General features: G+C 42.9%; 1 protein-coding gene across 3 annotated transcripts in view; it reads right to left on the bottom strand.

Annotated features, from left to right (window-relative positions):
- Positions 1-351: 351 nt before the first annotated feature.
- LOC115753713 (protein ZINC INDUCED FACILITATOR-LIKE 1-like) overlaps positions 352-14,787 on the bottom strand; it is a 39,097-nt gene continuing 24,661 nt past the window's right edge. The window contains exons 1-18 of one of the 3 annotated variants that reach the window (XM_030692457.2): positions 11,213-11,357; positions 10,796-11,001; positions 4,615-4,655; positions 4,165-4,225; positions 3,976-4,078; positions 3,784-3,886; positions 3,601-3,654; positions 3,438-3,500; positions 3,249-3,298; positions 3,075-3,150; positions 2,690-2,896; positions 2,215-2,302; positions 1,918-2,003; positions 1,663-1,770; positions 1,472-1,516; positions 1,278-1,366; positions 1,075-1,118; positions 352-809 (exon numbers count right to left, since the gene is read on the bottom strand). In XM_030692457.2, the coding sequence (XP_030548317.1) occupies positions 718-809; positions 1,075-1,118; positions 1,278-1,366; positions 1,472-1,516; positions 1,663-1,770; positions 1,918-2,003; positions 2,215-2,302; positions 2,690-2,896; positions 3,075-3,150; positions 3,249-3,298; positions 3,438-3,500; positions 3,601-3,654; positions 3,784-3,886; positions 3,976-4,078; positions 4,165-4,225; positions 4,615-4,655; positions 10,796-10,943 (1,458 nt within the window). In that variant the 5' untranslated portion in view covers positions 10,944-11,001; positions 11,213-11,357 and the 3' untranslated portion in view covers positions 352-717. Of the gene's footprint in view, positions 810-1,074; positions 1,119-1,277; positions 1,367-1,471; positions 1,517-1,662; positions 1,771-1,917; positions 2,004-2,214; positions 2,303-2,689; positions 2,897-3,074; positions 3,151-3,248; positions 3,299-3,437; positions 3,501-3,600; positions 3,655-3,783; positions 3,887-3,975; positions 4,079-4,164; positions 4,226-4,614; positions 4,656-10,795; positions 11,005-11,212; positions 11,358-14,787 lie in introns of those variants that run through there. The other 2 variants (XM_030692466.2, XM_030692477.2) reach the window with 2 other exon arrangements.

The raw sequence follows: 14,787 nt of genomic DNA, 5'->3' as shown, positions 1-14,787 counted from the left end.
ATATCTGATTAGTAAAACCATGAAAGACCATACTCTTTGATTAGGCGTGCCTGCCAATTGAATGTTTTGTATTTGCATGCATTTATGCTCGTATGACCACTTGATTGTTTTTTACTTAGAGCTTTTGCATGTGTCAGGTACTTTGATTAAAGAAAGATTAAAGCAGAGAACTAAGCCTTAGTCGCGGGCGGTTCAATATGGGATGTTTCGCCAGCCTCGTGTAGATTGAGGACGTGACAGGGGTGAACTACCTGGATTGCTACACTCTTTTGGTCGCAGTGTCTTCGCTAGGCTAATAAGCTGGTTGCTGTGGCATAAGCAGGAAGGAAGCGGAAAGTGTGGCGATGTCAATGAATTGAACCAATGAAACTTCTGATTGACCCGACTGGTTCTTCTGTTTTCAATCAACTGCACTACCCTTACAATGCCGCGGACTAATCCTTCTGGACACTTAATTCTGCAGAAGGTTACATTATAATGAGCTAATTCTATTCCGCGCAATTGTTGGAGAATTAAGAAATATTAGCACATAGGTGCGAAATTGCTAACTCAACTAGGACAGCTACTCTTGGTTGAAAGAGACCGGCTCGGCTTCGTGGAAGGCGAATGCTGTTCCACCTTGTGAAAGAATCGAATGGCAGCTGATCTTTTTGCGAGCTCTGCTCTGACTTTAGCAGGGCTCTGCTTAGAATTCATGCAGGTTCAATTCTGTTATCTTCAGTCGCGGCGTTCAACTAGGAATGGCTTGAAAGTCATCAGCACCCCGATTGCCTCGACCACATTCAAGATGAAGAAGACCATCTGGTCGCCTGCACATAAGCACGGGGCCGATAAAGTTCCTCAGTAAGCTGAGAGCTCAAGCGTGGTCTATCACGGTCGCGTAGACTTATTTCGCATCATTGTACATTGTGATATGTATGCATACACGCATTTTCATGGGAACACCTTCTCCTTTTCTTTTAGCAGAAGACAACAGATGAACTAGTCATGGTTATCCTTTACCAAAAAAAACTAGTCATGGTTATACAAACAAGGCTAGAGCCATCTCCGCAGAACCGCAAAAAGATGGTTTACCTGGGAGAAAGGCCGCATCCTGACGCTTCTGTGCCCAAGAGAATCTGCGAAAGATTTTGAGACCATGGATGAGAACATTAATCAAATCTAATCTTTAAGCATACAGAAGTAATTATTTGTTTTCAGTGCTGAGTTTAATATGACCGACTTCTCAATTGTCCCATCGTCGCGATGTAACGAAAACCAGCAAAAGTGGAACTCACATTGTGCCTCCTCCGGCTGGGCCGGCCGCCTTGAAGAGAGACATGGCAGTCATTGCAATTCCATTAGCAGCTCCCCTCTGATCTTGGTCCTGTGATTTCAGATTCAGAGTTAAGCCAAACCATTACGAGAAAGGTACATATTCGAAAATGTTAACAAAGATCAGACTCATCAAGGATGATCATTAGAAGCTTACCACGGCTTTGTTTTGCAGAAGGAACAAGCTGGTGATGATGGAAGTCTTTCGACATGCAAAAATTCACAATTAGAATCAGGTATGAAAAGAGGTATTCGATTTTTCTCTTTTTCATGCACAAGAAGTAATTTGAATGATTAACGTGCATATTAGCTTCGTATATAATAGCTTGGAGTGTAAGGCATACTCACAGATAGAACATTCTTCGCGACCGATGCGCAATTTAACACTGTGGAAAGACTTAGCCCGGTCAGCATGGCTATAAAAGGGAAGCTCGACAAGAGGGGTATCGATAAGACCTGCATTCACGCATTTGTGAGAAGGAAACACGGGGGATCATCATCATTTCATCAGATAGATGTGAATGGCCGGAGATACAATAGCCAGAAAATATGTTTTTCAAAAGCAGGTGCTCGAGTTCCAGTTACGAGATGTCAAAAACATACCCCACTAACGCGAGCTACCACAACGGAGCCGAGAAGTCTGTTGAAGTATGGATACAGACACGTCTGGAAGATGAGAAGGCTGGCACCTGGCATTATAGTTTGGGGTAATCAGCGATCCCCAGCATTTATATTGAATGAGCGCAGAGCAAGTTAAATGATAATAGAACACCATACTTCTAAGTTTCAAATAGACAACGCATATCAATGAAGTTTCGTGAATTGCAGGTTTGGAGACTACCTCATTGTTTTTCTGAAAGAATTTATCTTGAAATGCAAGAAAGAAACTGGAGTACATACCTGAGATAGCAAGAACAGTTCCGACATCTTCAGTCGTGTAGCTTAAGCCCCCATATCGCCTAGGGCTTACAGCCCATAGTGAGAAGATCTGCAAAGAGAAAGTAGCATGGAACAGATAATGAGAGGATCGAACTAAAAGACAGATGAATTTATTAGGAAACCGGCTTGATATGCCGATTCCGATCAACTACTTCGAACAACGATAGAGTTCCAAAGAAGAAGCCAAAGTAATATTATGACAACAACCACTATATCGTAACTACCCAAAAGAATGTCCTCTGAGTACAGCATTTCGGATTATAAGTTTGTGTTTCATCCACGATAAAAGAACTTTTGCTCTTTAAGCAACTGTCAATGAAGCGCTCGGCAGCATGAGTACTGAAATCATTGCACGCAGGATTATGGAATGTCTGGTACAGCGAATGAAGAAGAACTGAGAAGGCGAGGGAGACAAGCACTCGACACTTTAGGTTACCTCTGTGTAAGCCATGTCATGAAGCGAGAAGACGCAGTACACAATAATGGATGACATCAAGGGCCAATTCCGTAGCAGAGACTTTTTCGAAGCTTTCCCCTCAACCCTTTGAGTCTTGTATGTCGTGTCAGCCTGGAGGGATGCGGTCTCCACATCTTCGCAAGACTCATCGAGCTCGCTACTTCCGTGGTGCACATGCAATGTTTCCTGGAATAAAACCAGATTTTCGGACCCTCAATAAAGTTCAACAAGCAGTTGGTAATTTTTTTCATAGACAAAAGTGAAGCAGAGGTAATGTCTCATTGAAATGAAAAAAAAAAAAAAATCAGATTGTTTTCCAATGTCAAGGATGAGAAACATGAACTGAGTTTGGTGAAATGCGTACCGGAAGCCAGCAGGATGCGATAGAAACTGCAAATGCGAAGAGCGAGATGGCGAGACAGGGCAAGAAGTAGGGAAATCTGCATCAAGATCAGGAAATCAAATGTTCGCCGCTTGCATCCATGATCACTTAGAAGGATCTGCAATATTAATGTGGGAGAAAGCAACCTCCACTCACCTTCCGAACACCGATTCTTTGGAAAATACCGACGGGAACTTTTCTGCAGGCTGAAACGGCAAAAATAGAAAACCAGGAACACCAGAGGAGCATGAAAAATGAGAGAAGCATTTTGCACGCAGTGTCCGAATTGTCATCACTTTTGGAAAACGAAATTTCATGCGCCTAGATATGATAAATCCGAAGTACCTGTGCAAGATAACCTCCTAGAGCTGGACCGATGATTAATCCTATCCCCCATGCTGTACTAACCTGAGGCCATAAGTGTAGCTCTCAGCTTTATTTACTTAGCAGAAGAACTACGAATTTGTATTGAGAACTGAAAGGTTTCTACAAAGGTCGGAGATCTTACGGTTGATACTCCTAGCGCTTGGTACTCCTCACGGAATATTTCGGTCGCATAAGCCTGTTATGAAATTGCGAAATACATATGAGAGTGGTCGCAAATTCGTGGAACAATATAAGGAGGGATACTTCATTTGAGGCTGGAGCCCCATGACGAATCCCAAGAATCATCAGCCTTACGAGATCTTACCTTGATAGGTCCGAGTAAACCATTTAAACTTCCTAGAAGGAACCTCATCGCGATGGCCATCCAAAAGTTCACACTTAGGCCAAAGAGAGTGTTGAAAATAACCCTGATATAAGTCAAATCATGATGATTAATTGAGTGTATCCGTCGGAGAAGTTTAGTTTTTAACTGAATGAATGCGGATATTTTACTAACACTGCGATTATTCCGATAATTATGACGGGTTTTCGCCCGTAGCGATCAGCCACGATTCCCCAGAAGACCGACGTCAAGGCTCTACCAAACATGAATGAAGAACCTTCGAGATTTCAAGGTGAAAAGTTGAGTTGAAGACAAACAAAGGAGTCTGCATTGAACAGAGATAAGCAACATGGATAATCTCACCTACATAGCCGGCATAATACCCGATGTCTTCCTCTCTTTCGGCTATATGAAAATCTCTAATCTGTCATTCGAAATTCAAGAAACAAATAAGCATTTCTTTAGTAGAAGAGGCTAAATCAATTCTTCGAGTCATTTATACAATTATCTGCCGAGGAAAGTAATGGAGCTTTTAGTCAAGTTTAACCATCCTAAGCAACCGCATGCCCAATGGCAAACTCTGCTGCTTCAAAGTTAGACGGAAGAATGTGCATTTCGCACATACTTGTCATATTTGCAGCAAAAGGGAAAATTTTTAGGACAATTCGACTGGGAGCCTAGAGCGATGACATTCGAGAAAACAGAGCCTGAACCATACAATTTACCAATTTAGGACGCAATGTCTCGAGTGTAGACAGAGCATTTCTAAATACATCATATTTAGAAGTTGCAGTATAAAATGTAAGAACTTACCATGAAGTAAAGGAATGGGAATAGAGATGATATTGGCAGCGCTGGAAAAGAGAAAGGACAAGACACTGGTCAGTAACATCATAAGTCTAATTAGATATTAATTATGTGACTACAATTTACATCTTTCTGAACTGTGGAAGATCTTCTAATTATGTTCCGAATTAACGTTATAGCTATAAGCGGACTAACACTAGCAGAGAAATAAAACATCTTGGGGACATACTCGCCGTCCCTATGCGACATCGCCATCGGCTTAACTTCACATCAACAAAACCGAATTACTCCCAACAAATTTGTTAAATATGTCTCGAGTTTAAAATTGTTATTGGCACCACAAGACAAAATATGGGGACCACGTTTGATCATTACTCAAGATTTTGGTCTGATAGGAGTAATGGTAGATCAAGTTTAGTTGACTTCGTGAACCCCTATGCTAGTGTACGGGGACTTCTTTCGGCAGAAAGTAAAAGCAAAACAAAGGGGCTCCCATGTGCATGCACATACATATATTGGATTGCGGGGCCCATGGAGCAAAAAAAAAGAAGACAAAACTTAATGTTTAGTGATTCTACTTTTTGTTGCTCTGCAGGAGAAGCCGTATGTGAAAAAGAAAGAGAAATCTTGGTGAGTCCCGATCAAAGGTGATTTGGTTGATCCTCATTATTGCTCTCATGTATAAAGCGTGGGTTTTCTTCTGTGAACAATGAGCCACGCATAAAAGGAGGACTAAGAAGAGAGAGTCTACTTCTCCTGCCGAGAGGCTCTTCCGATCGCGCGAAGAAGTCCGAAGAGAGAAGATTTGCTTCGTGAGTTTTATTTTGTTATATCCAATTAAGTTGTTTATTTGTAAACACTTTGGGTTTGGGTATAATCTAGGTGCGGGAAACACGAGCGTATTGAGCGATTGTAATTCCGATTCTCCGATTATAGTGGATTGTTCTTGCTGGCTCTCCCGTGGATGTAGGTACCGATATTCGGACCGAACCACGTAATCCCTGGTGTCATTTATCGTTCCTCGTTATTTCTCGTGGCTTTTTCGCATTGATTTATTTGCAAGATCTGGGTTAGCTTCCGCGTTATATTACAACAATTGGTATCAGAGCACCAGGTTCGGATATTCTAGATTGTGATTTGGGGCTTTTGCTTGTCTAATTATTATCTGGATATCCTGTTATTGCAATTATGTCCGGAGTGAAAGCTGAAATTGAGAAGTTTAACGGGAGGAACAACTTTGGGTTATGGAGTCTCAAGATGGAGGCGATATTGACAACTCAAGGTTTAGCAGAAGCATTGGAGGGCAAGGCCGAGTTGCCCGAAACGATGACAGATGCTGAAAAGGATGTGGTAATGAGGAAAGCTAGAAGTTTAATCCTGTTGAATTTATCGGATGAAGTGTTAATAGAGGTTGGTGAGGAGAAGGATACCGCAGCATTGTGGACAAAACTTCGGGCGCTCTATGTAACGAAGGGTTTGAACAATCGCTTATACATGTTGAAGAGGATGTTCCGGTTCGGATATATCGAAGGTACGTCTATCGAGAACCCATCTAGATGAATTTAATAAACTCATGATGGATTTGAAGAACGTCGGTAAGACACTTGATGATGAAGAGCGGGGGCATGATGTTGTTAGCTTCCCTACCGAGTCATGGGAGCACTTTACCGATTCATCATTGCGGGGCGTACTACGATTACCTCGGAAGAGGTAAAGTCCGCCTTATTTTCTAAAGAGTGGCAGAGAAAGTTGCGAGATGACGGTCTAGCGCAGGATGTAGCGCGAGGACTAGTGATTCGGGGTAGAGAGCAACAACGAGGGTCCAAGAGCAGAGAGGTAAAAGCAGATCTAAGTCACGTCATAGAAAGTCCAAGGGACGCGTGAAGTGCTTTGAGTGTCACGAAGAGGGGCACATCGGGAGAGATTGTCCTAAGTTGAGAAATAGAGGTGATAAGCAGAAAGCCACAACCAGTGTGGCGAACGTTGTTGAAGAGAGCACTAGTGATGCAGAGGCTGTCTTGTGTGTGACCGCAAGTTCATCGGGAGATGAATGGGTGCTAGATTCGGGGTGTTCTTATCATATGACGCCTCATAAGAACCGGTTTACTACTTACCGGACCGCAGATGGTGGTAGAGTTCTGTTGGGGAATAACGCAGCCCGCAAGGTTGTGGGGATAGGGACAGTTCGGATTCGGATGCACGATGGCGTGGTGCGCACATTGACGGACGTAAGGCATGTACCGGAGCTCAAGAAGAACCTTATTTCTCCGGGGACACTCGATGATATCGGGTGTAAGTACACCGCTGAAGGTGGAGGCTTGAAGATCTCTCGAGGTGCTATGACAAGTGATGAAAGGGAAGAAAGTGAGTTCTCTCTATCATCTACTTGGGGAGAGACCGTGACAGAGCGCTGCTGCGGTTTCATCGGGTGAGTCGATTCGATCTAACTCGTTTATGGCATATGCGTCTAGGGCACATGAGTGAGGCGGGTATGACGATGCTTTGAGTGATAGAGGGTTGTTAAAGGGTCGAAGACAAGTAAGTTAGACTTATGTGAGCACTTGCATCTTTGGGAAGCAACACGGAGATTAAGTTTGCTACGGTATTCATTCGACCAAGCAACCGGTAGAATATATTCATTCGGATGTCCGGGGCCCGTCTCCGGTTCCTTCGAAAGGAGGTGCTCGTTATATGCTGACATTTATCGACGACTATTCCAGGAAGGTATGGGTATACTTTCCAAGCACAAATCGATGTGTTTGATCGGTTCAAGAAATTTAAGGCATTGATTGAGAAGCGATCGGATAAACAGATCAAGTGCCCGAGAACCGATAACGGCATGGAGTTACGTGGTAAAGATTTTACCGAGTTCTGCGAGAGAGAAGGGATTGTGAGACACCGCACAAGCACAGGGACACCACAGCCAGAATGGCGTGGCGTAACGGAAGAACGAGAACTTTACTTGAGCGGGCTCGGAGCATGCTTTCGCATGCTGGAATAGGCAAGGAATTTTGGGCCGAAGCGGTGAACATGGCATGTTACCCGATTAATCGATCTCCATCATCTGCTATCGAGTGGAAGACTCCGGAGGAAGTATGGTCGAGGAAACTCGTTGATTACTCCGGATTACGAATATTCGGATGTCTCCGCGTATGCTCATGCGAGTGATGGTAAGCTTGAGCCGAGGTCGAAGAAGTGCATATTTCCGGGTTATGCACATGGGGTGAAAGGCTACCGGCTGTGGTGCACCGATCCCGGATCACCCGGTTTTCTAATCAGCAGAGATGTGATCTTCGACGAGACCGCAATGCTTCGACGAGAGGAGTTACGAGACACAACCAGCAGAAGCGCACGGATCATGGTGTGAGTAGTGAGGTGGAGCTTCAGGTGGAGACTCCGGAGACCTCGGAGGTAACAGATATTCAGACTGCAGAAGTAGCCGCAGTTCTCGAAGTCGGTGATAGTGCACAACTAGTACAACCGCAGCAAAGATAGTATAGCCGCAGACAGACAGAGAAGGCAAATTAAACCACCGGTACGTTATGCTTATACAGATTTTGCTTATGCTTTAACCGTAGGTGATGAGGTGGAGACAGATGAGCCTTCGTCTTACTCTGAGGCGATGGCTAGTTCCGAGTCGTCGCAGTGGCTAGGGGCTATGAGTGAAGAGATGGAATCACTCCATCGAAATCAGACATGGGAGTTAGTTAAAGTACCCAAGAGCCAGAAGATTGTCGGAAGTAAATGGGTCTACAAACGGAAAGAAGGCATTCCTAGTATCGAGGCGGCGAGATACAAGGCGAGGCTTGTTGCGAAGGGGTTTACCCAGCGGGAAGGCATTGACTACGGTGAGGTGTTTTCTCCCGTGGTAAGGCATACTTCTATTCGTGTTTTACTTGCCTTAGTTCTTGCCGCACGGGATCTCGAGTTGGAGCGACTTGATGTGAAAACAAGCGTTTCTTCACGGTGAGTTGGAGGAGCAGATTTACATGAGGCGACAGAGGGATTTGCTATTCCGGGTAAGGAAGATCATGTTTGCTTATTAAAGAAATCTTTATATGGGCTGAAACAATCTCCTAGACAGTGGTACAAGCGGTTTGACGCTTTCATGGCTAGTCGGGACTATTCAAAGAGTCGATGGATAGCCGTGTTTATTTCAGGGAGATTGGAGGACGGGTCTTTGATATATCTGCTATTATATGTTGATGATATGTTGATAGCAAATAAAAATATGTCCGATATTGATGTGTTAGAAGAGGCAATGAGTGCTGAGTTTGAGATGAAAGATTTAGGTGTCTGCGAAGAAACTATTGGGTATGGAGATTTTGCGTGACAGACCTGCAGGATTATTACGTCTGTCTCAAAAGAAATATATTGAGAAAATTGTTGCACGTTTTAATATGCGATCGGGAAAGTCTCGTGAGTACACCATTAGCGAAGCACTTTAAACTTTCGGTTAAGTTATCGCCGCAACCGAGGAGGAAGAGGAACATATGTCTCGTGTTCCTTATTCTAGTGCCGTGGGTAGTATTATGTATGCTATGGTATGCACTAGGCCCGATATTTCACAAGTCGTCGCTGTGGTTAGTCGTTATATGAAGCGTCCGGGTAAAACTCATTGGGAAGTCGTGAAATGGATCCTCAGATATTTGAAGGGGACATCAAACGTTGGTATAGTATACCGGAGGGACAAGAATGGTAGTGAGACCACTGGTTTTGTGGATTCCGATCATGCGGGTGACTTGGATGAGTGCATGTCTTTAGCCGGGTACGTGTTTACGCTTGCAGGTGGTGCGATTAGTTGGAAGGCGTCCTTACGGGACCACGTAGCCTTGTCGTCGACCGAGGCGGAGTACATGGCACCGACCTTTGTAGTGAAAGAGGCGATATGGTTGCAAGGTTTGCTCATGGACTTTGGGTTAGAACAGAAAAGTGTTGATATACACTGTGATAACCAAGGTGCGATTTATCCGGCATATAATCCGGTTTATCACGAGCGAACGAAACATATCAATATTAGGTACCACTTCATCCGAGATGTCTTAGCGAAGGGTAAGGTTGTTGTGAAAAAGATTGCTACAACAGAGAACCCCGCGGACATGATGACTAAGCCTGTTCCTTTGGCGAAGCTCAAGCTCTGCTTGAGCACTATTGGCGTCTGTAGAGAGTGAGCGCCCGTGGGGGCGTTGGGAGAGCAGCATGGATGATGAGCATTATTAACTTGGCTTCAAACATCGAGCCAAGGTGGAGAATTGTTAAATATGTCTCGAGTTTAAAATTGTTATTGGCACCACAAGACAAAATATGGGGACCACGTTTGATCATTACTCAAGATTTTGGTCTGATAGGAGTAATGGTAGATCAAGTTTAGTTGACTTCGTGAACCCCTATGCTAGTGTACGGGGACTTCTTTCGGCAGAAAGTAAAAGCAAAACAAAGGGGCTCCCATGTGCATGCACATACATATATTGGATTGCGGGGCCCATGGAGCAAAAAAAAGAAGACAAAACTTAATGTTTAGTGATTCTACTTTTTGTTGCTCTGCAGGAGAAGCCGTATGTGAAAAAGAAAGAGAAATCTTGGTGAGTCCCGATCAAAGGTGATTTGGTTGATCCTCATTATTGCTCTCATGTATAAAGCGTGGGTTTTCTTCTGTGAACAATGAGCCACGCATAAAAGGAGGACTAAGAAGAGAGAGTCTACTTCTCCTGCCGAGAGGCTCTTCCGATCGCGCGAAGAAGTCTGAAGAGAGAAGATTTGCTTCGTGAGTTTTATTTTGTTATATCCAATTAAGTTGTTTATTTGTAAACACTTTGGGTTTGGGTATAATCTAGGTGCGGGAAACACGAGCGTATTGAGCGATTGTAATTCCGATTCTCCGATTATAGTGGATTGTTCTTGCTGGCTCTCCCGTGGATGTAGGTACCGATATTCGGACCGAACCACGTAATCCCCGGTGTCATTTATCGTTCCTCGTTATTTCTCGTGGCTTTTTCGCATTGATTTATTTGCAAGATCTGGGTTAGCTTCCGCGTTATATTACAACAAAATTAACTCCGAGACATCGTGCGAATTCGCGCTCGTTGTCGTGTCCGGTTACTCGGTAAGTTAAAAGACCCAGAAAAGAAAATCCAAAAAGTCGACCGGAAGCTTATGAACAACGATGATGCTACACGTGCTTCATTACCTGTGCAAAGCACGACGATCCAGATCGACACGAGCTCGCGGATCGGCAAGCCTCTCCGCGACTCCTTAAGCTTCTCGGCTTTGCAGCCGGGGCAATTCTCGTAGTAGGGCTTCTCCAACAGCGCCACCTTCTGTTCTTCCGCCGCCATTGCTGTCGACCTCAACAGGTAGAGCTGAACACAGCGAATTCGGCTCCCCGAACAAAATCTGCTTCAAGGAGACAGAGCAAACACAAAGCGTTAGCGAAGAACAACGCCACATAGTATCATCTACGATGCTCCACTTCAACGCATCCTACGAGAGTTGACAGCACGTGAAAACACAAAGATGCTTCATGTTTAAAGCTGAAGAAGACACAGATTCTAGCTTGACGGGATCATTTCATGAAAGACAAAAAAAAAGGGTTCGAATCACATACCCAGAATGAAAAAAAAGAAGAAGTTGATTTCGTAATCTGCGATTGAGGGTTTTGTTCGTGTTTTTGCATGTGGGAGTGAGATCATATGTTTGGCTTTTGAAGGGAAGCCATGGAAACCGATCGGTCAGGGAAATTTGAGAACCAACTTGTTCCAAATGTCATCATTGCACACGTCAGATTTCTCTGTGAAATCATCTGGATTTCCCTTGTCGCCATTAAAGTCCCACCGCCTGCTCGAATTTTTGGCTCGTTATTTAGCTCACGATATTAAAACGTGGTTTCACTGCCCTTGATTTAATGTCCAGACAGGGCTAACGACAAAAATATTTTGTGGAGCACAAGAAAGTCGATGCATTACTGATTTATGAATGACTTGGCAAAAGCATCTAAACGCGTATCCGCACGAAAGATATAACGATCTGGATATTGTCTCAAAATTTTTCCTTTCACAAAAGGATGGCATGTGATGCATTTTGATCAACCTACGTTCGATTTCGATCGTCGATCAAACTCTAGGCTAGTCAATTTCCTTTCGTCTTGACCTGGCATCCACATAAATTGAATCCCATGATGGAAGATTAGAAATCATGTAAAGTTGTTAAGTCGCGAATTTAGGTTCTCGTCACATGCATCCTATTAACAAATTATTATAGACTCTGCATATTTTCGAAAACCCTAGATCGAACAAGGATTGAACATGCAAAGACCGAGATACGACGTAATCAGCCGCAGTCAAATCTGAATATTCAATATGATATGGTGGGACACACGTACGACAAAACGAAAGCAGAAATGATTACGAGGACTGCTTTATTATTTATGGACTAACGTGCAAAATAACGGGAGACAAGACAAGCGACCGAATAGGACACTAGGGATCGGTCCAAAATCTGGAAAAAGCAAACTCCAAATAGAACTCTCCAACCTCACCAACGAGCCCCCAGGAAAGCCCGGTTAAAAATTATTACAAAACGAAAGAAACGGGTTATTCAAAGGATGCTGATAATGATTGCACGAGAATTACTCAATTCATCGAATTTTTTTTTTTAGAATTTCTTCTTGTTCGATAACTTAATACTCTGAAGTGCCTTAATGAAGGAGAATTCGTCCTTAAATAAATATTAAAACTGCTTCGTCCGAAATTTCATCTGGACTCTGAGGTCTCTCGCACGTTGAGCAACAACAAGATAAGTTTTTTTTTTTTTTTTTTACCTGTGAGTCTTTGATGAATTAGGACATGTGTTTAAATGCCTCAGCCTGACGTACTACTGTGTTTGTCTTTTTCTGCATCAACGAGGACTATAGTACAAAGGTCACGGGCAATCATTTCCAAGACGACAGCAACTTTGGGGGGGAAAAAGGAGAAAATGATTTGTAATCGTCCTCTTGGGATTATTACATATATTTGGGGACGCGGTAGATGCGATGTAGGGCACGTCTCTTGAATCCGATGAATCCGATGCGGTGCTGCATAAATGGACAAAAGAAGCGTTCCAACAGAGATGGTGGCGACGATAATTGCTCGATTGGAAAAACCTGCGGTCACAGTCAGGAAAGACTAACAAAATTTTTGGATGGAAAGAGTTTGGGGAGAGATTGAATTCTCCTACTTGAATCGATAACGTGAACGATTTATGTAATACTATTTTAAAAAAAAAAAGCCTATTATAAAAATTTTCCATGTCTACGCGAGTATATCACGTACAATGATTTCTAGCTAAAATTTCGCCAGCATGACTAAATTAACAAATCGTTAAGAGGTTTAGGATTAAATTGATCAAATTAAAAAGATTATGATTGAATTGATATTTATACAATAAATTTAAGACTTTTTTGATTATTATCTAGAAGAAATAGTCTTGTGATTTCCATAAAAAAATTTCTTCATCGATTTTGAAAGATCAAGATTTGTTGAAGACAAGGAAAATGGAGGGAGTGAAAGTGAAGTTGGAAAATAGGCGAAATTTCGATAATATTCCGGCAGAGCAAGGTTTTGAACATCTGATCTTGCCTAAAGGGAATGATACATTGTAACCTTCTAGCTAAAGTAACGAATTGGTTTACGAAGGGCCCAAAAATCAAATGAGAGATTTTGTACGAGCCAATGGCCACATTAAAAACATTCTTGTCGCAGTACAAAATATTGCTGGACTTTGTCTTGATGATGATGGGGAGGTGAAGTTTCACGTTTCTCTTGATCATCAATATCGACCCGTTGCACCTCCAGAGGGGTCAAAATCTGTTTAAACCCTCGAGAAAAGCTAGGGTTTCCTCCTCTTTCCCCCCATCCCTTTGAAAACGCAGCCGCCAAGCTTGTCTTTTGAGGTTTCTCCCTCCCTCCCCTCCCTGCCCCTTTTCTTACTTGTTTCCATCTTTCCCCTTTGAAGCTTGTGTGGGTAAAAAAATTTCCGATTTCGATTTTGAGTTAATGTGGAGATCAATTCGGCCATCCGCCGAGAAAGACATGCGTGACATGGCTCTACAATCTCTCGAAATTAGGCGGCTCTTCTCTCCCGATTCAAGTTTAGGTCATGATTTGAGGTTTTACTATCCCAAACTAGATCTAAATATAGATATAGCCATGAGAGTTCCCTATAAGTATTTGATTTGTGTTCTTTTAATATATTGATGTTGCTGTCTTTGCACGGCGATGGTGATGAGGATGTCGTACTTAGACGCGCACCGCAAGCCGTTGTAAATGGAGTGAGAGATCTCGGCATGTGCTCATCACTAAATCTTGTGATCGGCCACCAATGTTTTACAATGACAGATAAAAGTGTGCTGCCAGTTGCAGATTTGCTTTGTTTGCTTTATGGCTTTCGTTTTGTTTAGCAGTTATTTGAAATTTGCTAGACTCGAAAGATATAACTTTCAGCTATTATTATGATATATGAATAACATCTTTCTTTCGAACAGAAAAAAAAAAAAACTCCAGAGAATTATCAGCCATTTCGTTGGATCGCATGAATTTACATGAGGTCCGCATGATTCAATGATGGAGATTCATTGAAGGGTCAAGTGTTCCCTAATAGTGCAAGATTTTTTTTCCCAATATGGATTCCATGGTTCCCCGCTTTTCGAAAGCCACATGACACGAGGTACCAATTTGTGGACAGCAAAGTTTGTCGCGAGCTAAGTAGTCCAAACACGTGACACGATACGACACGATACATCGGCATGCTATTTTCGTAAAATAATTTTTTTTTGACACGTTGAGATATATTATATATTCAATATCTATTTATATATATACATGATAAATTACCATTTTTACAACAAAAAAAAAAGCTTTTAAAGTAAAAACGAGTGGACCAAAAAAAAACAAATGAAGTAAAAACGGAAATTAAATTGCCATGACTGCTCTTTATGTGGTGGGTGTGGCCTGTTGGAGCCTTGGAGGTCGCGTGCCCCACCAATTTTATGAGAAAATTAAATTGCATAGGTGTGGGTAGACATGGCCAAATGGGCCCAGGGGCTCGGAACCGCCGGTTCAGGGCCGATTCTGATCCTTTTTTTTTAAACAAAAAAGGGAGGCACAGGAGAAAGAGCTGTTGGGCTCGGGAACCGGCGGTTCC

This window comes from Rhodamnia argentea, chromosome 5, assembly GCF_020921035.1.
Source record: "Rhodamnia argentea isolate NSW1041297 chromosome 5, ASM2092103v1, whole genome shotgun sequence".
In the NCBI taxonomy this organism is placed as follows: domain Eukaryota; kingdom Viridiplantae; phylum Streptophyta; class Magnoliopsida; order Myrtales; family Myrtaceae; genus Rhodamnia; species Rhodamnia argentea.
The sequence above is the reverse complement of the archived record's forward strand: the minus strand, read 5'-3'. Positions and strand labels throughout refer to the sequence as shown.